At 44.8% G+C, this 25,977-nt stretch overlaps 1 protein-coding gene across 1 annotated transcript; it reads left to right on the top strand.

Moving 5' to 3' along the window:
• The first annotated feature begins 18,313 nt into the window (after positions 1 to 18,313).
• Positions 18,314 to 19,999, top strand: Prlhr (prolactin releasing hormone receptor). Its single transcript, NM_139193.4, is given in 2 exon segments — positions 18,314 to 18,327; positions 18,554 to 19,999. A coding segment is annotated over 1 exon segment (1,113 nt). The 5' UTR covers positions 18,314 to 18,327; positions 18,554 to 18,559; the 3' UTR covers positions 19,673 to 19,999.
• The last annotated feature ends 5,978 nt before the right edge of the window (positions 20,000 to 25,977 follow it).

The following is a 25,977-nucleotide window of genomic DNA, read 5'->3' as shown; positions in this document are numbered from 1 at the left end:
TTTTATTCTAAGCCCTTTGAGTGTTCAATCTTATCAGGGAGGTATAAAAGTTCTACTGAGATAGGGAAATTGACCTAGCTACAGTTCTATTGCTGTGAAAGACACCATGACCAAGACAACTCTTATGAAGGAAAGCATTCAGCTGGGGGCTGGCTTACAGTTGTAGAGGTTTAGTCTATTTTCATCATGGTTGGGAGCATGGCAGAGTACATGGCCCTGCTAAGTGCTACATCTTTATCCTCAGGCAGAGAGAGAGGTGGGGGGAGAGAGGGGGGGGAGAGAGAGAGAGGGGGGGGGAGAGAGAGAGAGAGAGAGAGAGAGAGAGAGACTGGGCCTACCATGGGATTTTGAAACCCCCAGACACACTTCCTCTAAAAGGCTACACCTCCTTTTAGATAGTGCCATGTCCTGGTGACTAAACATTCAAATATATGAACGTGTGGGGACCATTTTATTCAATCCACCACAGAAATGGAGGCCGAATAGAAGAAGTTAAGGGATAGAACCAGTGGAGGAGTATGTATTGGAACCCAGCACTCACTGTATCATGCCCATGCTTAACCCCCAACCATGAAACATAAAGATAGACCACCCAATCACATGTGACTATCTATGTAACTATGCTGCTGCAGAAATTTAATGCTGATGTCCTAGGGCCTGTAGTTTTCTTGTGAGGCTGAGTCATAGCTTGAAAACTCCATAGTATCATCCTGAAAACAACCGCTTGGTATGTCTGTAGAATGAACATGACAGTCTCACATTGTCCAGGACAGTCACGAGGTAGGGAACAAGGCAGCATAAGGATAAAGAGCTCAGGATGGATGCCAAGACTTACTGTTCGTCATCTACATATAGGACCTGAACCACATGGCGCCCCCTTCACCTTGCACTTCCCTTAAACTCATCAGAGTAAAAAAACAGAGTCCTGCTAGGAAGTTTGTGTCACAGATGGAGAAGCAAGTTCATAAAGGTCTCCAACATCACACAGCCAGGGAGAGTAGAGGATCTGTCCCAGGTATTCAGGCCCTGGCATGGTGCTTCCAGCAGATATCCACACAATGTGGTTTTGTAATGCTTCTGCTGCTGTGTGCATGAAGGCTCCTCACCCACCACCTTCAGGGTGCCCCCTCTCCCCGAGAACATGCTCACACCTATCTTTTCACAGCTGCCTGCTTGTTCTTGACCTTGCACCTCTCAGTCATCCTTCCCTGACCCACCCAATGTGTTTTGTTTGGGGTCCCCAACCTGTGGCTCACAGGCTGCATGTACTCCAGTTAAGCATACTTCCAATGTTGAGATTTAAAGCAGTTATGGGAGCAACTGGATTGTGTGGTCCTTTTAAACTTTTTGGATTTGAAAGCTTTGTCCTGGGGGAGGGACAAAGTTCCACAAAGCACAGGTAGAGGTCAGAGGACAGCGTTGTGGCATCTGTCCTCTCGTTTTTATGGGGGCCCTGGAGATTGAACCCAGGTTGTCAGGTTTGTGCAACAAGTGCTTTTAGCCTGATGAACCATCAGTTGGGCTGGGCTGTGAAATTCTTGAGTGTGAACTTTGTGGATAACATCTTGCTAGACTTTCTCAGTTGCTTGGGAGAATAAAATGACCATGAAGACTTTCCTCTGTCGTTTCTACTTCCAGTTCCTGCTCTGCGTTTTTATTTTTCCTAAATACTTATTTTTTTAAGAAGTGTGTGTGTGTGTGTGTGTGTGTGTGTGTGTATTCACAGGTGTGTGGGCACACGCACCTTTTTATGTATATGTGCACACATTTGTGCAGAAATCTATGGAGGCCAAAAGAGGGTGTTGTATCCCCTGGAAGAACAAGTGTTTGTGAGCCACCATGAAGATGTTTGGATTTTAACTCAGCCTTGTGGATGCTGGGAACCAAGGTCCTTGGCAAGGGAAGTTAAGTGTCTTAACCACTGAGCCATTGCTTCGGTCTGTTCCTCTAGCTTTGATTGTGGAGTGCTGCATAGGATTGAGTGTTTGTAACCTGTGGTACACTGTATGAAGGGAATGTTACTAGTCACATGATCATGAGTGACCTCGGTACAGAGTCACTAACCAGGGCATGGCTGGTCACATGACCATGACTGACCTTGAGACAGAGAGTCAGTAACCAGAGCAGGCCACAGGATCACACAACAGGAAATACAGTTACAGTGATGGAATCCTTCAGAGCTTCTGATGCATGAATGCTGCTAGAACATTCTGGAGTGTCTCCTGATACAGCAGGGAGTGACACTTAGCACAGGAGACTGGAAAGCCCACCAGAGGCAGGCACAGTTCCTCTTTCAGTACATATCAGGTAGACCAACACTGGAGTCAGATCCTTCCACAACTAGTGGTCACTGCTTCTGCTAGAAGTTCATCCTGAATGGAAAAAGGAAGAACAGATATTGTGAGAGTCAATCCTTTCCCCTGTAAAACCGATGCTCTGCCTTCAAGGAATCAAAGCAGGGAGCAAAAGTGGGATTCCTGCAGCAGAAGGATATTGTTACCACCTTCCTGCTTGGAAATTTCTTTTTGATGGCTTTCTGCTGACAGGAAAGAAACCTATGTCCTATGGGGATGCTGCTGCTCACAGCTGCAGCTCCTTCTGGAAATTGACAAGACTCCTTCTCTTGATGTGATTTAAATGGCATTTACAGAATACTATGGGGGAATGGGTGGGTAAATTACCAGCTTTTGCTGGTCGCTTGGGGGCAATTAAGCCAGACAAATAAAGCCCAAGAGAGAGCTGTAACACAAGTGCAGATTGAAGTTGGGGCATGGGACAAAAGAGGCTATAGACTTGGGAATTCAGGGAAGCAATGAAGCCCCGTGAGCTCGAAGTGAAAAGAATTCTCCATACTTTTCTTGGTTTTCTAAAATGAATAGCAATTTAAACTTTGAAAGTATTTTTTTGAGAATTTTATACTTGAGTACTACATCCTTCCTACCCCTCCTCTCTCCCTCTAACTCCTCTCATGATCCCTAACTCCCTCTCAAATCCATGACCTCATCTTTAACTATTTTTGTCACATACAAACACCCCATAAAACAAAACAGAAAAACAAAACACAAAATTCTATTGAGTCCATTTAGTGTTTCCCATCTAGATGTAGGGCTGCCCACTTGTGATTGGATAACCTATCCGGGAGCTCTCTCTGAAGAAAACTGATTCTCCCTTCCTCAGCAGCCATTGATTGCCTGTACTTCTTTCATCTAGAGGTGAGACCTTGTGAAAAAGATGAAAATGATTGAGGATGCCCTTTGCCTACTGGGGTGAGCATGGCTGAAACACGGGCATTGAGCTGGGACCTGTAGCTCTTCCCTTTTGTTGTTGTGTGCTCATAGGCATCTAGGTTTGTAGTTTGAATGGGTGGAAGAGACAAATCGTAAGTGGATGAAGCTATATAAAGCTTGTCATATTTCTTAGGTGGTCATTTGTGTCCCCAAAGCATCCTTCACACAAGTGGAAGGTCCCAGAGTGCTACACTTTGCTATTGAATAGCTGTGTGACTTTGGCATTTAGTTTGCACTCAGTTGTCATCTGTAAAGAGAAATCTTTAATATCTAATATTCATGATTGCCTCTCTCCATGGGCTCCTGGGAAACACCTGGGAGCTGTGGATGGGCTTCAGTGTGCCAGACATCTGGGCTGGTCACATGGAGGCTATGTTCTAATGGCGCCAGCATTAGCAGGGTCTTCCTTCCTTCCTTCTTTCCTTCCTTCCTTTTCATCCTTTTTCCTTCCTTCCTTTCTTCTTTTCTCCTTCTTTCTCTCCCTCCCTTTACTTCCTGCCTTCCTTTTTTCTTTCTTCCCTTTTCTGGTTTATTGAGACAAAGTTTTACTGTGTAGTTCAGTCCTGGCATTACAGGAGAAAGCTACTACACCTAATTCTTTTGTTTTTTGTTTTTGTTTTTCCCATGGAAAGAATTAGTAATGTATTTTCCTGGTCTTCCAAGTTTTCCTTATGCATGTACAATGGGTGTGTGTGTGGGGGGGAGGTGGGTAGAGTGGATAGGAGCAGTGTTGTGAATTAGATGAAAACTTTAGGCCCTTGATGGTGGAGCTGTACCAGCTCAGGACACCTACCTTGGCTGTTTCAGGTAGGAAAAGAAATCCTTTTATCGTCACTGTGTAGTGGGGCTTGCAACCACCCTTGCATCGAGGGAGACACTGCTCATCCAGTGCATTCTCTCCATACTTACCCAAGCCTCTCTTTTGTCATATGCTACCAAGTCTTCATTGGAACCACACACATCTGTCAGAAGCAATAAGTTCCAAATGCATTTTTGCAGAATGAAAGGGCCTTAAAATCAGTGTTGGGTGAAAACATAATTAATCAGGATAGGGTTTCTACTACAGTCACATTTGTGTAAATGTTTAACCTTTCTTTAACCCTGCACTGCTATCCTTCAAGGATGTACACATATGTAGATATACGTGTACATATGCTGTTCAAGGGCTTACATGAAATTATCAGAGCAGGTGTCCACGAAAGGGAATCAAAAAAAGAAAAAAACCCAGACATTTACAAAACAGGGCCCCTTTCAGACACATGATGACACTGAGTGTAGCCTGAGAAGGGCCCTAAAGACCTTCCCCAAAGAACAATGTTGATAGCACACAGATTCCAGAATATTTAGCTCAAGGTTCTCTGCCTCATCCTTGCTTTCTGCTTCTTCCTCCTCCTCCTCCTCCTCCCCCTCCCTCCTCCTCTCCCCCTCCTCCTCTTCCCCCCTCCTCCTTCTTTGTTCTTTGTGAAACAGTAAGTTTATCAGACATATTTACTGTGGTATAGGTGAGAGGTTATTTATAGGAGTCTGAACAAGTCAAAGGGAGCTATATCCTACCCCAGCTCATCCTACCCTGGTGACCACTCTTGAAAGCTGCGTTTCTGGAGTGCTCTTCACAAAACATAGGCTGGTCAGAGAGTCTCCTGGTCACCATTTATTATATCACATTTTTAAAGATACTTAATCTGTCAAGGAGAGAGTCAGATTCCAGCCTAGATCATCATAAACCATCTGAAGTGAACACACACACACACACACACACACACACACACTCACACACACACTGTATGCACACACATACTCCATACATACATGCACACACATAGACACATATGCACACATAAACAAACATACACATGCACATACACACATATACACATACTGCACACACATACTTCATACATTCATATGTACACACTTCACACACATATACTTTATTCTCTCTCTCTCTCTCTCTCTCTCTCTCTCTCTCTCTCTCTCTCTGCCTTAGTCAGGGTTTCTTAGAGGAATAGAACCAACAGGATAAATAGAGTGTAATGGTATTTATGAGATTGGCTCACAGGTGCTTCCATAATTGTGCTGAAGGCTTGAAGTTTCCTGGAGAGTCACTGGTCTTCAGTCTATATTGGAAGTTTCTGATGAATGCAACAGCAGCAGCAGCAGAAGAAGAAGGAGGAGGAAGAGGAGGAGGAGGAGGAGGAGGAGGAGGAGAAGAAGAAGAAGAAAAAGAAAAGAAGAAGAAGAAGAAAAAGAAGAAGGAGGAGGAGGAGGAGAAGAAGAAGATGAAGAAGAAGAAGAAGAAGAAGAAGAAGAAGAAGAAGAAGAAGAAGAAGAAGAAGAAGAAGAAGAAGAAGAAGAAGAAGAAGAAGACGGCGGCGGTGGTGGCTAGGTGACTTCATCAGCATGGTGGGAAGGCAACACAAAGACAAGCAGACCATAAAGCAATACTTCCCCCCTGAGACCACCTTTTGAGTGACTGCCATCAGAAGGTGCTACCACACCTTTAAAACTTTCCCACTTTAAATAGCCTGACCAAGCAAATCCTTCATAAATATGTTCAGTGGCTTGTCTCTTAGCTGATTCCAGATCCAGTTAAGTTGATAGCCATAATTAACCCCACACTCATACTGTGGACAATAGGGATGGGGAGAGACATGGGTGAGTTACTGTGATCTGTGATGGAGATGGGATATTTCCACTGGAAGACCTAGGATGACACAAGCTCTATCCACCATCAGAGCTCTTCAGGGATTAGTTGAAGCTTTGTTGAGGAATTTTCTTTATTTTGTTATTTCATTTCTTAACTTTAACCCTAGCTCTGCAGCCCAGCTCTATTTGGAGCGAGGATAAGGACCATATGAACAAGAGTTGCAACAAGAGCACATGGATTCCAGGAAGTTGTGAGCAAGTGGAGAGGAGGGGCCAGTTCTGAGGGTACAGGAAGTCTAGTCTGGTGGTTTGATTACAACTATTTAGGTCTGTTAGATGTCTACTGCAGGCAGTGATGACCTTCTTGCCAGTCTTGCTACTCATGGACCAAAAACGTCATGAGTTCCACATTCCATAGTGTTCAAGACTGTCACTTTCCCAAAGGCCACAAGTCTACCATCTAGAAATGCTCAGCTTGGTTGAGAGCTATTTGTTTTTGGTAAAGCATCTGCTATGGATGAAATGCCAGTATCTGGATGCTGATTCAGGATGGATTTCTCATAACCAAATTTCTCTCATCTGAGAAAACCAAGACCATTATGAAGGGTGAAGTCATCACTCCATTAATTTTGAATAATTCTGTGACTTCAGGACCAGATCCCCTCTTCCTGGTGCTCAGCATGAAAGTGCCCTGCTGCTTCTGGAACTGTCTGCAAACAGCCCCAAAGAGACACATCTTAATGACTCACCATGGAAGGTAGCATGTGATGGTGGTATGTGGCTCTGAGTAACCACTGCATATACAAGCTCATGGTGAGAATGGTGTTGCTTAAGGGATAGTATGTGTTTTCTCTGGTATGGGATGAAGAATGCAAATGAGTGTCCAGATAAAAACAAGTAAAAAGTCTCCAGCATAGATTGTCTTCAACAGGAATGCTGCAGACAATTCTCTGAGGTCTTGTTGGACTGCAGATCAGAATTCAGGTGGCCTATACTGACTGCGGTCTGAGCCCTTCTTCTAGTCTTTCTGTTAACTCGAGGGTGCTTCTGCTGCTGTGTCACGGAACATCCTTTGAGAAAGAAGTCCCTGAAACATGCAAGGCCATTTTCAGTAGGCCAATTAATGGCGAGGGCTGCAGAGAAGTGGTTCAGGGGATAAGGACACTTCTTGCCAAGCCAGGTGACAACCTGAGTTTGATCATTGGGAACCAGATGGTAGAAAAAGGACACTGACTTCTCCAAGTTGTCTCCTGACTTCTAGATGTGCCCTATGTGTCAAATATGTGTGCATGTGCTTGTGTGCACACACTCACATACTGTAAAAATAAATGAATGAATAAATACATAAATACTGAGAACATCCTGTGTATGATCTCTAGTACCACATGTACTGCTGGTGTACATCTTTAGTCCTAGCACTCCAGAGATAGAGGCAGGAGAACCAGAAGTTCAAGGTTATCCTCAATGCAAATTGTGCTTGAGGCCAGACCATGCTACTTGAGACTCTGAAAATAAAATACTGAACAAACAAAGAATGAATGGGAGAAACAAAAGTAAGCTTTTGAGTCTGGCATGTTCAGGATTGTCAGCTGCTATACTCTAGCTTTGTGACAGTTTCCTAGGAAACTGTTTTTGCCTTGCATCCTGTGTGTTCTCTTTTTTGTTAATGAAGATACTTGCATAAAAATATCTCAGGGAACCCTGTAACTGTGTTTACCCTTGTTGATTTGATGAAAGAAGACTACTCTGTCCGTTGATTATGTTTATGAATTATGAATTGTAAGATATAAAAGGAAAGTAGTCAGGAAAGAACAGTGATCACAAAACAATTATTCTAACCCTGCATACAAACACTATTGCAAACAGCAGAGCCTTGAGATAGAAAGCACCTGCGGAGTATGGGTGAGCCATGGTTTTGATTAAATCTGTTGAGTCATAGACTCAAACAAAACAGTGCTTGCTAAACTCTGAAGACTGCCAGAGATTGTGTAGGCTGACTTTCTTCTCAGTGTCTAAAGCAAGAGAATAGAAACCTTGATAGGAGCCTTAGATCTAGGGTCTGGGATTATTTCCTACATATCCTGCCCAGGATTTGTGTGGAGAAAAGATTAAGTACAGCTGAACAGGACACCCAGGTGGCTGGGGAACTAATTGGGCTGGTAAAGTGTTCTTTTTCAAAGCATAAGGGCCTGCGTTAGAGTCCCAGAATTTATGTAAGAATTTGGTTTTCATAGGGGTATGTTTGTAATTTCAGTTCTGGAGATTGCTGACTAGTCAGCCCAGCCTACTTGGTGAATTCTAGACCAGTGAAAGATACTATCTGCATCAAAACAAAGCGGGGTTGGGGATTTAGCTCAGTGGTAGAGCGCTTGCCTAGCAACTGCAAGGCCCTGGGTTCGGTCCCCAGCTCCGAAAAAAAGAAAAAGAAAAAAAAAACAAAATAAAACAAAAAAAAACAAAACAAAGCAATAATAACAAAATTCCAAAACCAAGGTGGATGGCACTTAACGAATTGCAGCTAGCCTTCACACACACACACACACACACACACACACACACACACACACATGAGGGGGAGAGAGAGAGAGAGAGAGAGGGAGGAAGAGAGAGAGAGAGAGAGAGAGAGAGAGAGAGAGAGAGAGAGAGAGAGAGAAACAGATGACCAGCACACAGGAGGAAAAGGTGGAACTGCAAACGAGATATCATTACAGCAACCTGGGAGCATCTCAGGACCACAGTGTCTGAATGCTGAACCATCAGAGTTGGTAGAGATATCAAGGACCAGTGAGGGATTCATTGGCCAATCACTTTGAAGACCTTTCAGGGATATAAGCATTGCAATCATGAACCAGGTAGGACAGGGTCTTCTCGTACTAGAAATGAGACCAGAAGGAGCTTATGTATCTGGGTTATTATGCATGGGTAGGCAAGATGAGATGTGGTTAATGGTGGGATCAAAGCAGAGATCCCAGGACAAGGGAGGGCTTGTCCTGGGTGACCTGAGTGGGCACAGTCACCATGGAGATCTATATCCATCTGCCCTGGTTTGTCAACACAGGTTTGTTTCCCTCTCCCCTTCTCCCTGTATCTCTTCTTCTCACAGTTTGATTCCACAAAGATTTAGCAGGAGATTCCTGGCCAGTCCTCACTGATCCAGGGGTCCAGTAAGCTACATTTTGGCCCAAGACTCTGAATTAGTCATAAATTTGTGGGTTTACATGAAGTATCAGTTGTACACGACTGTCCTCTGACCCAAAGTACCATCATCTTCATAACTTCAGAAATACCCGCTTGCAGAAGTTCATCACAGCTGGGCTTCTTGACTACTAATATTCTCTCAAAGAAACTTGGACAAGGAGGGCAATGGGACTCTCACCTGAGTATGCAGCCATTCCTTCCACCCAATTGAATGAAATGTTTTAATTTCACATGGCTTTGTTATCTTGGAGAGGGGCTAGCATATATAGGCTGGGGAAGATTGGGGTGAGGGGCACAGTCATCATTCTCCCAGTGTGGCTTTTGTAGGGTCAACTACGTTTAGTCCCTGTCAGTAACTTCTCATATATACCTCATAAGTAATTCTAATAAACTCATTGTCTCTCCAGGGAAAGCTTTGGTGGAAGTGAACTTCAGTTTGTCACTGTGACCACTGTGAAGAGAGGTGATATGGTGCTTAGTCTCCTACAGGGAGAAAGTTCTCTCAATGCTCTCCCATGGGCATTTGAACTTAAAAGTAGATTAAAATAGAAGTTCCTCTGCTAAGCACAAAACCAGGTGGTAAGCAGTACACATATGACACCTAGGTCCTGATGGGAGAGGTGGCATTTATCCTTAGAGATTTTATCCTTGCCAGAGCCTCATAAAACCCTGATTGACTATGCTAGGTAAGAAATGACAAGTTTTGGTGCTGTTGACGCTCTAGGCAAACTTGAGTACTCATCAGAAGAAAAGAGAAAATGCAGGGAAGGATGTGGGGTTTCATCATCCTCAAAGAATGCTGCCTACATTCCCCTACACCAATAGCAGCTCATTTCCCTACTTTGATCAACCATTACAGTAAGTCATATAGAATGTCCCCCTGTATTTCAATGACCAGAACAGAAGGTTCTGTGGTGCTAGTGAGGGCAATTTGGAACCTTTGTTAGTTACACTTAATAACTAACAAAATACCTGACAAAACATCTGGCAAGACACCTGAAAAATACCTGACAAGACACCTGAAAAACACCTGACAAAACACACACCTGACAAAACACCCGAAAAACACCTGACAAGACACCTGACAAAACAAATACTTGTAAAACAGCTGACAAAACAAACACCTGACAAAACAATTCAAGGAAGGGTTGCTTCTTCTCACTATTTGAAGATCTAGTCCATCATGTTGTGAAAAGCATATGGCAAAGACAGAAGACTCATCACTTAGGAGCTCACACAGCTTTGATTTTAGCTTTCAGCTGGGCCCTTATGGGTATGCAGCCCTCAGTAATATTGACGGATGTTTCTACCTTGGTTTATCAGGAGTAGACAATCCATGTGGATCCCTAGTTATTCAAGTTAACATGGAGATCAAAACAAAACACTTGAAGGCCATTTAGAGTGCATACTTCTCCAATAGCAGGGACCAGCCAACTTGCTTTCTTATTTCAATTTCTGAAATCAGAAATGGCTTTTATGAATGGCAGAACCCATTTGCATTATGGCATTTGGTTGTGAAGAGCAATTTGTAGACACATTCAGATGGAGACCTTGACCCAAAGGTCTCCATTTAGATTTCCACTAGTTTATCTCTTCCTACAGAACAATTGTGAGCCCAACAGACATCTCTTTAAGCATTCCTTACTTCATTACCTGGGCACAGCCAGCTCCATCCACGGGTTATATCTGAGGTAGAGACTCTTTCTGTTGTTTCTCTCTCTCTTTTTTTTCTTTTTTCTTTTTTCTTTTCTTTTTCGGAGCTGGGGACTGAACCCAGGGCCTTGTGCTTGCTAGGCAAGCGCTCTACCACCGAGCTAAATCCCCAACCCCTGTTGTTTCTCTTCTTTTCTTCTTTTTTTCTTCTCTGCTTTTGTAACTTTGTCAGACAGTATGTGTATGTCACGTACGCACACACGACACACACACACACACACACACACTCTCACACTCTCACACAAATATGTTTATTCCTGCTTACCTACCCTTCTGGGACCGAAGTGTGGTGTTTTGTCTTGTTATGAGGATGTTTGTCACCAGGGAAACAGCCTGGCTTTTAAACTTACAGAGATTGTGAAGCAACATCTTAAGAAAGAGAAAATAACAAGAAAATATTGTGGTTTTTGTTGTTGTGCTTGTTTTTGTTTTTGTTTTTCATGGTGTAGGCCATGCCCTGCCTTCAACAGAGTCAACTCTGATGCTCATTACAAATGGGAATGGCTGGAACACAAAACAGACTCAATCAGTCAGAACTAACAAAGGTGCAGACTGGGAAATTGAATTGATAACAAGCAGAATGGGTTTTTCTGACTCACTCAGGTGTGAGAACAAACTCCTGCAGCCTGGCAGGAGGTAGAGAATCTGTGGGGTCCTGGATGCTGGCCAGGGGTAGAGAGCACAAACCTCCACTAACTGTGAACCCCAACCAGCCTTCCTACTTGCAGAGTTCAAAAGTGACTCCAGTTCCTTCCCCATAACCCAACACCATGCAGTAGATGCAAGAATGGCAACACTCAATGCTTTCTGTCTGTCTAGTCTGTCTTTTCCCTTTTGGACAAATTTTAATGAAACAAACACATCCTCTTGTTTAATTAAACACAGATAAGGGGCCAGCAAGATGACTCAGTGGGTAAAAGTGCTTGCCTCCAAACAAGATTGCATCAGCTCTATTCCCTAGAACCCACACAAGGGAAGGAGAGAATGATTCTTATGAGTTCTTCTCTGACCTCTACGGATGCACCACAGTGACATTCGTGTGTGAGCACATACATGTACCACAATGAACAGCCTGAAGTCTCCACCTCCATGTTCAGTACCAATTAATCCCTGTGATGTAACTATTTCCTCTGAGTTGGATATGACCATGGTTGTCTTGAAGCACAGCACCTGAGATAACCAATAGGAGTTCCTCATGAGATTGGGTCTATTATGATTTCTTTTTGGAGGATGCAAGTGGTTCATTAGAGTCTCAGAGGGACTCTCCCTTCCATGAGATTCAACTCATCTCTGTAGGGAAGGTAAGGGGTGGGACCTCCTGAACTTGTTCTCTCTCTCTCTCTCTCTCTCTCTCTCTCTCTCTCTCTCTCTCTCTTTATGCTCTCTCACAGATAGATATTACACATTTACAGGATATATACATATCTATATGTACACATGAACTGTATTAACTTCTCTTCCACTGCTGTGATAAAACACCATGACCAAAAGCAACTTGTGGAACAAAGAGTTTAATTTGGTTTGTGGTCCATAACAGTGGGGCAGCATGACAGCAAGTACAGCCATGGAGATGGGAACAGGAGGCTAAGAGCTCACATCCTGAACCACTAGCATGAAGCAGAGAAAGCAAACTGGAGTGGTATGGAGCTTTGAACCTCAAAGCCCACTCCCAGTGACACAATTCCCCCAGTGAGGCCATACCTCTCCAAACAGCACCACCAACTGGGATCCACATGTAGAGGACATTCTCGTTCAAACCACTCCATGAACTTACAGAGCAGGTACAGTGATGGCACTTGGTGCCAAAAGTGGCACTTGGTGCATAGGGACGTTTTGCTATGACAGTGCTCACCACCATGGATAGACCCAGATGCCTTCTTGGGAGGACTGCTGCCAAGATATTCAGTGAGGGCAAATAGGGCTATGATGGTTAGTATTAACCAACCTGACAGGACCTATAATCACCTAAAGGACAAATTTCTGGGCATATCTATGAGGGAGTTTCTAGGTGGAATTAATTGGTGTGGGAAGAACTAATCATAGTAAACACAATTCCATGGGTTGGGATACCCTGGCTGGGGCCTGGATCTTCCAGGATAGTGTGAAGTCCAGTGTCATAGAAGACTTCCTTCGTTGAGAAAACATAACCTACAGTCATCTGGAAAATACTCAGCCTGCCCAGGCTTTCCTACAAAGCTAGATAACCACATCAACAAACAGTCCAACACCTTCCATCCTGCTATCAGTGTTACTTGTGGGCCCCATGGGATACTCTAGAAGGCATATGCTTCAAAATCGAATAAAGTAGTCCAGAAAGGGAAAGGGGCAGTGCCATCTAGCAGCCTAGCATGCTGCTCCCTTTAGGGATGGTGAGGCAATGGGAGTGCATTAGCAGTGCATCTCCAGGAAGATGGATGCTGAGTAAGTGGCTAAAGCAGAAAATGTAGCTTCCTGGTGCAAGGACTGGCTGAAGAACACTGCTTCCCATTCATTAATTTAAGTGATTCATTCATTCAAGTGATTCTGGAGGCATGAAGAACACTGCTTCCCATTTATCTCATGTCATATGAGTATATGAGTGACTGGAGGGGATTCATTACGGGCCCATGTTTGGTATGCAGTACACATAAACATGGGAAGAGCAACATGCCTAAGCAAGACATATGAGGTTGATGCAGCTGGGTAAAGAGGGTGTGAATGCTTTAAAATCCATTGCCCCTTTAAATAAATTTGATCTATGATAGTGAACACAGCTCTTATAGTGAAAGCTAAGCTAATGGCTTCCCGGTGATCATTAGCTTCTTCATTACGTTTGCATGTGGGGACAGCATTTATCACAGTTCCTATATTCCTGAAATGTTTGTAGACTTCTCTCTCTTACTCACTGGGCTGCAGAATTTTAGGTGGTAATGCCTTTAAAAAATTATTTTGCTTCTGATTACACTTGCAACATCTGGCCCTGGGTTTTGCATGCCCGGGAAACAATGACTACATGAAGCAAGACTTTAAAAACAAAACTAAAACCCAGCAAATTCTTATTGGCACAAAGTCAATTTCATGCAAATAGCCAATATTATACAATGAAGGAATATTTGTTTTGAGGGTTTTTTTTATTCAGGGCTGTATTGACTGGTTTTGTGTGTCAACTTGACACAAGCTGAAGCTATCACAGAGAAAGGAGCCTCAGTTGAGGAAATACCTCCATGAGACCCAGCTGTAAGGCATTTTCTCAACTAGCAATCAAGGGGGGAGGACCCAGTCCATTGTGGGTGGTGCCATCCCTGGGCTGGTGGTCTTGGGTTCTATAAGAGAGCAAGCTGAGCAAGCCAGGGGAAGGAAGCCAGTAACATCCCTCCATGGCTTCTGCATCAGCTCCTGCTTCCTGCCCTGCTTGAGTTCCAGTCCTGACCTCCTTTGGTGATGAACAGCAATGTGGAAGTGTAAGCTGAATAAACCCTTTCCTCCCCAACTTGCTTCATGGTCATGATATTTGTGTAGAAATAGAAACCCTGACTAAGACAAGGGTCTATGCTAGGATGGTCACCTCTGTCCCTTGAGATTCCTAGAGTCTACCCAGAGTCTGCCTATAATAAGAACAATCCAAGTCATGACTCACGAGAACAAAAATGGTTGCTCTTACCCATCCTCTCCACTTGATATGGGAGTGGGTGGAGACTTTCTTAGATTGTTTCCTTCCTGTAAAAGTTGGCATCATTCACTCTTTCAGAGTTCAGAGCATAGTCAAGAAATTAGTGTTTGCCCAAGCATTGTCAAAAACTCTGGAACTCAATACAGACCTCGGATTGACATGAGTCAGCCCTAAATGACACTTCAGGGATACCTCTGGGTAAGGGGACACTGGGCTCTTTGAATTTTGATAGCACAAGAAGAAAAATCCAGACAGAAAAGAATGGTTCTAGTCAGCCCTCTTTTCAGAGTCATCTAAAATAAACACATGAGTCTTCTTTACTTTCTTATGCTATTATTCCAGCTCTTACACTGCCTGCCACAGGCTGTTATCTGCCCAAGACAGCTAGACCTTGGGTAGTCTTCTAGAGCTGGCAAGGGGGCTCAACCTATGAGCCAAGGGAATATCTGGACCTTGGAACACACAAAGGACAGGTCTGGAAGAACTTATGTGCAGGAGAAAATCTGCCCTGTGACTGCTTAAACTTAGACAAGATTTAGATATTTGCTTTCTGTCTGTGTGCAAGCATAAACATAGCTGCCCAGGCATAAGGACCTGAGTTTGGATTCTGCAACACTCTGAAAATCAAAGCACGGTGGCACATGTTTATAACCCTAGCTCTGTAAGGGGGAGTAGTGGAGACAAGTCTTAGTTTCTGGTGTCCTTGTCTTCCGATTTTCTGTATCATGTCATCTGTGGTCATCATGTTAAGCAGATTTCCATTACTGTACTAGGATGCTTGAGATAACCAAGTTATAAAAAGAAAAGGTTTTGCAGGTAGCGTGTATTGAAGCAAGATGCCCACTGCATTGTTTCCAGGAATCAGAGGGTTGGGGAGGAAGAGACTAGGTTCCCATAATCCTTTTAAATGATCTAACTTCCTCCCATTAAACCTCACTTCTTAAAGGTTCCTCCAACTCTCTATTGCATCATCAGCTGGAGACCCAGTTTTTAATATACAGACCTCTGAAGGATATTAATTTATACCATCACAGTCATTATTAGCAAATACTCCTTGAAGTTCCATATGGCCCAAGAGTCTTTTTCCTACATGTGATAGAAGAGATGTTTTTGGAATAGGCATAAATATTTAATCATGATAAAGTTGGATTTACAATTGGATTTTCTGTAGCTTTCCTCAATGCAACAATTTTCTAGAGCTTCTTTTCTGTTTGAATATGCTGAATTTTCAGTCTGGGCAGGTTCACCTGTTATACATGGGCACTAAAATTCAGCGGTTGGGGCCTGGGGGAGGTTGCTGAGGTGATTGATACACAAGCACCAGGGCCTGAGTTCAACCCCCAGGACTCCTGTAAAAAGCCTATCATGGTAGTGTGCACTTGTATTCTCAGATGGCGATAGGTGGGTTCTTTGAGGCCGGTTGACATGTCTGCCTAGGCTAACTAATGATCCCCAGATCCCTGTGAGAGTACCAGAATCAAAACAACAATAAGAGCTTTTGAAGAATGATACCTGAGGTCTACACATATACACAGAGACATACATGTACACACACACACACACACACACACACACACATACCCAGACAGACAGATAGACATATACACAGAGACATACATGTACACACACATACACACACATGCACGGGCAGTCACACACATACACAGATACACACAAGCAGACATATACACACAAGACATATACACAGAGACACACATGCACACACACACATACACACACAGACATGCACAGGTAGTCACATATATATACACAGACACACACAGACACACACATGCACACATCTGCATACACACACCACACACACACACATACACACACAGACATATATACAGAGACACACATACACACAGATATGCACAGGCAGACACACACACATACAAACCACACCCCCCCACACTCACCACATACACACACACAGACATATACACAGAGGCACACATACACACACACACAGAAAGAGAAAGAGACATACACACAGAGACACACATGCACACACACAGACATACACAAGGAACACATGCACACACACGCACAACACATACACAGAGAAGCAGATACACAGACACACACAGACACAGACACCACACACACACACACACACACACACACACACACACACACACACAGGTTTCCCCTGGAATAAAGCAGATCTGGAGAGAAATTTCAGCCCTGTTGCTGATTAGCTCTGCCAGTATTTATAGTCCTTGAACCTTTACCAGATTTATTTGGCAAGTGGTAAATTACCTTCTTCTCTTGAAAGTGCCCTAGTACACATATGAACTACTTACTTAGCACTGGGAGTTTCATACTGGTTTCTGCTACATGGATTATTTATTACTCAGGGAGTGTGGGTGTAGGGTGGAAATAGCACATAAATGGTTACTTTTGTGTTATAACTGATTTTTCTTCTTGTGTGAGTGACTCACTGGAATTTCAAGAGTGGAATGACTTGCTAAGCTTTCTAGTAGAGCTGGGATATTTGAGGCCCCAGAGGCCAAAAAACTTACCAGAGAGGACTAGAGACTCAGACTCTTTCAGAAGCTCTTGCAACACAATGCTTTCTGTGAACAGGGTGGTTACAAAGCCCCTTTGCTGACAGACCTCTCACTGTGCAGCTTAACTTACACTTCAGTTACAACTTAATGCTACTAAAATTTTTATGGAACTTAAGCTTTTCAAATGTCACTTTTGTTATTCTTTCTGAAATCCTGCAACTGCTAGCACATAAAAAGAAAAGAAAAATTCTAAACCGAGATAGGAAAGGCTTTTATTCAAGGAGGAGAAGGAGGTCAGGAACTCTACAATTCTCTGCTAGGACAGCCGGAGCCTTGGGTTGCTGTAGAGACAAAGAGAAATGAGCTAAGAGTGGCAGGGTTCAGAGATTGGGGTGAGTTTATGGAGCACAAACTGGCCTGGTGGCTGCATTTTCTGAGCGACGGTGGTGAATGATGGCAAGGTCCCTGTGGTGATGTCAAAGTCACCAACCCTTCAATCTCCAGTCTGCACTTCTTTGAACCGGCAGTCCACAGAGCTGCAGTATTTCGATTGTCGCGAGCCCCCTCGCCCAGTACCCGGTACACAACCACGCTGCAGTCACCGGGGAGCTGCCCGAGGTGCTGATTTTTTTCCTTTGAGAGCAACCTCTGGCCACCATGCCTGCAAAAGGCTCCAAGGGTTCACTGGAGTGCTAGAGCCCTAAGATTCCTGACCTGCGACAGGTGCAGCAAAGCAAAGCTCTGCTTGACCCCCTACTCTACCGACTCTGTCAGCTGCAGTTGGAGCTCTGCAGGATCTGGAGCTGTCCTGTGAAGATTTCTCTTCACTCCCTAGTTTATCTGCATTTCCCTACTACCAAATCCTTTCAGATCCTGTGCCTCTGGAGACAGCACCTGGTGGGCGTCACAAATTGGTGCTTCCCTCCCCTTCTCTGCATTCCCCTGGGACACGCCCCTCCGGAACAGCTTCTCCAGGGGCACCGCACACTTCCGCAGTCGAGATCACCCTTGGAGCCTGGGGCCCTAGTTCTTGGTCCCACCCCCTTTCTTGCTCTATTCCTACTACACACACGCTGTCTCCCTTCTCTAACCTCAGAGTTGGGCAGTATGCTCCGCCCCCATCTTCCATAGAAGGCAGAACTGGGGTGGAGGGGAGGAGCTCCCAGACCCCTCACAAGCCGCTGCCCCACTGGGAACTACTGGATCCGTTAGTGGAGGAGAGCAACCCAAGCGTCCATTGTTGGCTGAGGACCCCCGAGGAACACCAATCTGCTCCCACCTTTGAGAGCCTTTTCCCGCCAGACAAGCTTGTTCACAGGTAGGACCAGCTGCACGGTCTGCCTTCCAGGGACCGCGAGAACTATCCACGAATAGGAGTTGTTTAAAGCACCTGTGTTGGGCTTATTTTCTACAACTGGAAGGACAGCGTTTGTTGCATTTGGTGTTCTAGGGCTTATGTCCAGGAGAGAAGTTGGGTGATGGGGAAAGGTACATGAAGGGCTTGTAGAAAGATAGAAAGTGACAATTTGATTACCTTTGGACAGGTGGCCATGACCTCACTGCCCCCTGGAACCACTGGGGACCCCGATTTGTTTTCTGGGCCGTCGCCAGCCGGCTCCACTCCAGCCAACCAGAGTGCAGAGGCTTCAGAGAGCAATGTGTCTGCGACGGTTCCCAGAGCTGCAGCAGTCACGCCGTTCCAGAGCCTGCAACTAGTGCACCAGCTGAAGGGACTGATCGTGATGCTGTACAGCATCGTGGTGGTCGTGGGTCTGGTGGGCAACTGCCTTCTTGTGCTGGTGATCGCGCGCGTGCGCCGGCTGCACAACGTGACCAACTTCCTCATCGGCAACCTGGCCTTGTCCGATGTGCTCATGTGTGCCGCCTGTGTGCCTCTCACGCTGGCCTACGCCTTTGAACCTCGTGGCTGGGTGTTCGGTGGAGGCCTGTGCCACCTTGTTTTCTTCCTGCAGCCGGTCACCGTCTACGTATCGGTGTTCACACTCACCACAATCGCTGTGGACCGCTATGTGGTTCTGGTGCACCCGCTACGTCGGCGCATTTCACTGAAGCTCAGCGCCTACGCTGTGCTGGGCATCTGGGCTCTATCTGCAGTGCTGGCGCTGCCGGCCGCGGTGCACACCTACCATGTAGAGCTCAAGCCCCACGACGTGCGCCTCTGCGAGGAGTTCTGGGGTTCGCAGGAGCGCCAGCGACAGATCTATGCCTGGGGGCTGCTGCTGGGCACCTATTTGCTCCCCCTGCTGGCCATTCTCCTGTCTTACGTCCGGGTGTCGGTGAAGTTGCGGAACCGCGTGGTGCCTGGCAGCGTGACCCAGAGCCAGGCTGACTGGGACCGAGCGCGTCGCCGTCGCACTTTCTGCCTGCTGGTGGTGGTGGTGGTCGTGTTCGCGGTCTGCTGGCTGCCTCTGCACATTTTCAACCTGCTGCGGGACCTGGACCCGCGTGCCATCGACCCCTACGCCTTCGGGCTGGTGCAGCTCCTCTGCCACTGGCTTGCCATGAGCTCCGCCTGCTACAACCCCTTCATCTATGCGTGGCTGCACGACAGCTTCCGAGAGGAGCTACGCAAGATGCTTCTGTCTTGGCCCCGCAAGATCGTGCCTCATGGCCAGAATATGACCGTCAGTGTGGTCATCTGATGACACTCTGCCAGGTCTGAGCTGGGGAGCTTCAGAGTCATTAGCCCCGGAAGTCATCATGAGATCTTATTCCCATTACCAGAGTTAAGCCAACACAAGTGAAATTCCTACCCAGCCCTCTAGACTAGCTATATGTCTGTTTTTGTGCTTGTGTGAAATGTTAGATAGGCTTTGGAGTAGAAGAGCCTGAGGAGAGAGAAGCAGATTTATCAGGTCTACCCCTGAAAGCAAAAGAGATATTTTTCTGGGTTCAGAAAAAATAAATCAGAAGCAGTCTTTCTTTCCTTCTCTCTCTCTCTCTCTCTCTCTCTTTCTTTCTTTCTTTCTTTCTTCTTTTTTCTCTGCGTACATTGTGAGTGGAATTTAAATGTGGTGCTGGGGTTGGTGAAAATTTTCACTTTACCTTTTTAAAAGGACCCAGCTGAGATAAAATGACTGTTTTGTCAACCTGAGCCCCGGATTCACCCTGATTTCAGATAAATATGTATCCCAAATCAGTATCCAGGATTTTAACATTTCCCGAGTAAGATCTTTAAGATTTTCATTTTAAAATCATTTGAATTTATAGTCCAAATCCAGTTTCAGATTACATTTCAAGAGGTTTTTAATTCTTGTCTTCCTTCTAACTCCTCAGCTACCATACTGAAAGGATGGAGGAAGTAGGTCAGTTGGTAGACAGCTCCCCTAGCCCTGGTTCAATTCTTACACAACAGGGTGTGACAGTGCATGACTGCAAACCCAAAACTCTGGAAACAGAGGAAGAAGGATCAGGAGTTCATGATTATCCTGGGCTACATAGGGAACCTGAGACCAGCCTGGGCTACATGAGAGGAATCAATCACTAAAGAGGTAGGCAAAGGGGGAGATGTAATTCTCTTAAGGACACATGTACCTGTATGGGGACAGACATCAGATGTGTGTGTGCACACACAAGCAGTGTTTACCACCAGACAGAAATGCTCAGTGTAAACTGTGTGCCGTCGCATTCTCCTGCATCCTCTAATTGCTGAATTTCAACAGATCAACAGCTGCCATCTGACTGCTCGGCACCTGCTCCCTGGAGAGTCTTGCGACATATCAGCCCAGAAGCCAGGGCTGGAAACGGATTTCTTAAGGATAGCACAGAAAAATAAACTTCCATCCACGAGATGTACAGTTCAAATGCTAATCACTTTCAGGGTTTCAGGAACTGTGAAGGCTCGTGGTTATGAACCTGAGTTGACGATCAGCACGCTAACCTTTTCAGAGTTCTGTTAATGAGGAATGTGCTTGGGGCCTCAGTTCCCAAGAGCCTCAATAATGGATGCAGAAGCAGCTACTGGGGTCGGCGAGAGAAGGAGCTTGGGAAGGGATACTTAGTATCCTTCCATCAATCTCCGGTCTGTGAAGTGTGTGGCGTGAGTTACTATCTGTAGCAAGTGTGTGAGGCTCTAGTGTCACTCCAGGAAGGTCTCCCTCTCGTCTATGAGACTTGCTCATTTATCAGAGTGCTGTACAAGAGGAGGTGTGGTACCAAAATGACAAGGGTTCAGTGCTCACATCTACAGCCTATGGGGGTGTGAGTATTTGCACTAGACAGCTATAGGAATCTTTGGTGGCTACAGGGTTACATTCCATAGACTGAAAAAAGTTGAAGCAGGTTAAGATGGGAGATGGTAACTAACTCTGGTAGTAGCACCTAATTGACTTTGAGATTCATCTAGAGCCTGGAGAACCTATATTCTAATGATGAGCCCACTCCCAAACAGTGTTACAAACAAGAGATGGGCTCCTGTGCTTCCTGTTGAGGCTCAAAGCCAGAGCCTGCTTTTGATGGGCACACGTGGGGAGAACAGGAAATGGGGGAAGAAGTGGGATTAGTTAGAGAGGGATCTTGTGAGTTTTGGTCTTTTTTTGAAATTGCTGGTTCTCAGCCCTGGCTGCTCTTAGAACCCCTGGGGAAATACAAATCAAGCCAAACAAAATACATTGATGCCTAATCCCTGTCAGTCCCCCTCCCCCATCTAATTGATTTGAGGTGGGGTCTGAGAGTCTGCGTTTTTTCAAAGCACTTCTGGAAATTTTTAATGTTCAGCCTGAGCCTAAAACTGACCCTGTTTTCCAAGCCTACTCAGAAATGCCTTTGTGATGCTTCATTTGTACCCACTAAAGCTGTTAAGAATCTTGACAGTTGGACTTGACAGTGAGTTCTATATCACAGTTGGAGACGACCCAGTTGGTCTTTAGACAACCCCTGTTCTATCAGCTTCAGAGGATAATCCTCATGATTAGAATATTTAGGCCTTCATCCAAGCAGTTCCTGTGTATCACATCAGTTTAGAAGGAACATTATTTAGTTTTAGTAAAACCGCATTATAGAGTTACCAGTCGAGAAGTATTCTAAGACTTCATTGTCAAGGTGTTAAAAAAAAGTAAACAAAATGTTCCCTGACTAGTTTAAGGCTACACCGTGAGAAGAAACTGTCCCTCCTGAACTAGGAAGATTGTCACCAGTTTGTTACGCAGTGACTTGAGGTTTTAAACATTAGTATAGATCTTCTGGAGAGCCTAAAGAGGGTGGTGAATTGGGCTGGGCTTGTAAGCATCTTTGCATATTGTGAAGTTGGCAGCTGAACAGCGGGTGATTAATTGTTACCCAATGCGATATCTATTTGGAAGCAGTTTGTCAAACAAACTGACTTGTAAAAACATCTCTCAGAGATGGGTTCCAGAGAAGTCTGCACAGGACTATACATAGAAATTGCATTTCATAACTCATTTTTGGTTAGTAGCAAGTGTCTAAGACAAGTAAGCAGGCCTACTCCTGCAGGAAGTGAGTCAAGACCGAAGCTGGGAACTGAGCCAACTTGGAACTTGGCAGCCGCCTTTCTTCCCAAGGCTGACAGGAGGTTCTGTAATCCTTTTTGCAAGCATTGTCAGCAGGCCTCAAGTTTGGCATGTGATCAATAGATTTATCTCACCGGATTGACAGAGGAGTATTTCAATATTTGTTGGCAACAGTGACCTGGGAATAGCAAGTGTGGGGGACACCGTTGTAACAACATTTCCAACTGACGTAACCTTGTCTAGCTGCTCCGATGGTTGTTCAGGATGCTCTTTTACCAGGGCAGTTCATTTTGGTTCATTTTCTCTGGTGAACTATTGGACCACCTTTGGTTCTCATTCCTGAACATCTAGGAACTGACCTCGAGGACACTCATGTAAGAATATCCCTTGGTGGAGAATGGTCACAACACGTATCCCTCTCACAGACATGCCTGTCTGTAATGGGTTTATGTCCATACATTGATTTCTTTGCTATATGGATGAGATATCTTTGTTGCTGAGTCAGCGTGGGTGGTTTTTCAGGCTGGGGCTTGTAGTATGTTTGACATAATAAATATTACATCAGTTGCGCAGTCTCCAGCTGTGGAATCAATACATCTATCCAAAGTCACTCCAAGAAAACCTTAGTGCCCAACCTAGATTTTAATCAGTTTTTACTAATTCCAGAGATAATCTCTTCGTGCTGGCTCTCTTGTGGCCCTCTGTCTCCAGTCTACACGATGCTAGCATTTTACTGTATGACACCTTTCTACCTCAGAGGCAGGTGCCTTAATCCACAGGTCTATCAAAAAAGAAGTGGACGATTTCATGCTGAGTTTCTATGCTGTCATGAATGTAGATAAATATTCAGTGGTTAGTATTTTATCAACCATTTTCCATATATATCTTGGAAAACTATATACTATATGGGTCAACAAATAAGATCTATAACATTTTAAAACATTTAATGACAGGTCATAAACAAGATTTTTTTTGGTGAATATAGATTCTAATTTTAAAATGGATTTATGGTTGGCCAGCAAGATGGCTTGTCTGATAAGAAGGTGCTTGCTACCAAGACTGACCATCTAAGTTAAATTACAAGACTCACATGGTAGAAAGAGAGAACAGGCCCTCTAGTATTGTCCTCTGACCTCCACACTCTGTGGCAAGCACATACCCTGCCTCCCAATAAATAGATGGAATAAAGTGAATTTATGGGGAGTGGGGTAGAGAGATGGCTCAGTGGTATGTGCAGTGGATTGCGTGGTACTCAATCATGAAGGCCTGAATTGGATTCTAGCACCCACATGGGGTAGATCACAGAAGGCCTGTAATCTCAGCACCAAGGGAACTGACACTGTTTCCTGACCTTTGAGAACAGCAGCACACATTCAATTAACTGCACACTCTCTCAAAGAAAAATAAAAATCGTTTACAAATGGATTTATGAACATATTTCCCCTGGTTCTACTCTTCCTGAACATAAAATAAGCTCGGGTACAGATACTGGGAAAGGAAGATGTTCAGACTGGATGGGAGTTAGTCATGGTTCACCAAAAGCCTAGACACTTGAAGTCAGTCTTTGGAGGCAGTAAGCCTCATTGTGACAACATGTTGTGTGGACATTTCTAACAGGTTATGTTTTATGATTTATATATTTACATATCTTATGTATATGAGTGCTCTATCCGCATGTACCCCTGCATGCCAGAGGGGGCATTAGATCTCACTATAGATGGTTGTGAGCCACTATGTGGTTGCTGTGAATTGAACTCAGGCCCTCTGGAAGAGCAGCCAGTGTTCTTAACCGCTGAGCCATCTTCCAGCTTCCTCACATATTCTTGAACTATTCTCTTCCATTTAAATTTATCCCCTTTCATTTTTATTTCCATATTTTGCAGTTTGTCCTTACTACTTTCTACTTACCTATAGAATATCTCCTGGCTGAATAAAATACCTTCTGCCCCCAAAATGGGGAGATGATAGGATTTTCTTCTGTTTGATTCTTGTAGAGGAGAAGGCACTGACTCCATTGCCCACATAATAGAGGGCAGCTTGTACCATGAGACCAGGTATTCCAGGGCTGCAGTTCAGTGTTGCCTGGACCCTGTGGGTTCCAAGAGTTCTACTGTCTGCTATTTCACAGTCAAGCTTCAGCCCCAGAAATCTGCCCAGAATTTTCACAGGATCCTTAACTTGATAAACCTCACTGAGCTCTCAAGGGCTCTCAAGAGGACCAAATAGTAGAAGGTCAAATGGTTTCATTCGAGCATCTTGTGTTGGAGTAAAGAAATAGTATCCAGCAAAAGCAACGAATGGCCTGTGTTTTAAGCATTCCCTGCCTTGTCTCTTGGCTCTCACAAAATCTCCTTTTGGCTTGCTGGTGGCTAAGTCTCCTGATCCCAGAGCACATATCCTCCTTCTGGGTGATAGCCACTGATGAATGGAATGCCATGCTGCCTTCATTTCTACCACCCCTCTGCTACAGCCAGACAAAGGAGAAAAAAATCCATTTGCACTGAGAAAACCAAACTGAGAGTTCGTGGGTGAACTGGGAGTCAGAATTAGGTGCTACAGTGGCAAAAATCACTCTTAGCTTGGGTCCTCACCCCAGGGGTGGGCTCAAGGTAGCAGCTACCCCCACCGTGAACAGATTTAGTGTCCAAGCTACAGCCTGTGTGCTTATAAGCAGACTCCTTCAAGGAGAGGAGATTGTCCTTCTGAGCCACTGCCTTTGCAGGACAAATGCTGTGGGCACAACATCCCCATTCAGTATTATAGGCCAACGGACAATAAGAATGCTTGTCAGTACCTCTCAATTTTACAGCTCTTTCCTGTGGATAGGTCTCCATGTATTCCTATTTCCTACCTACTCCAACCCCACTGCCTTTTCATTCCCTCCAGGATACAAATGCAAAGTTAGAGATCAGTGTTACTGTCTAGAAGAGGAATAGTCTTTGACCAGCTTAGATTGAGATTGAGACTGGGCAGTTCCCCTCTATAGCTGCTCCAGAAGAAACGATCTGGTCAGATTGGGGGTGTTAGTTACTCTTCTCTGTGACAAAGTATCTGAAAAACAACACAGGGAGGGGAAACTTCTTTTGGCTCAGAGCTTGTGGGTCCAGGCTATCATGGTGGGATTGCTTGGTAACAAGCGTATGAGGCAACTAGTGAAAATGTGTCTGCAGTCAGGAAGCAGAGAGAGAGATGGGTGCTGCTGCCCAACTCAACGCAGTCTCTTTTTGACTCATTCAGGACTCCAGGTCATGAAAGGATACCGCCCGCATCACATGACCCAACCTAGACATTTCCTCACAGATATTGCCTAGCTGCATTAACTGTCAGAGGAGGATCTTCCACATAGGAGAAAGGTGGCAGGGAGTATCTCCTTTGGGGCTATAAATCCAGAAGGTCCATGAACAAAGTACTTTATCTTTTCTAATCACAGTTGAGTGCTTTGACCCACATTTAGATATAGTAGAGATGCGTTCATTACA

Source organism: Rattus norvegicus, chromosome 1 (assembly GCF_021556685.1).
Source record: "Rattus norvegicus strain SHRSP/BbbUtx chromosome 1, alternate assembly SHRSP_T2T, whole genome shotgun sequence".
Lineage (NCBI taxonomy): Eukaryota > Metazoa > Chordata > Mammalia > Rodentia > Muridae > Rattus > Rattus norvegicus.
This window is presented reverse-complemented; position numbering and strand designations above follow the sequence as displayed.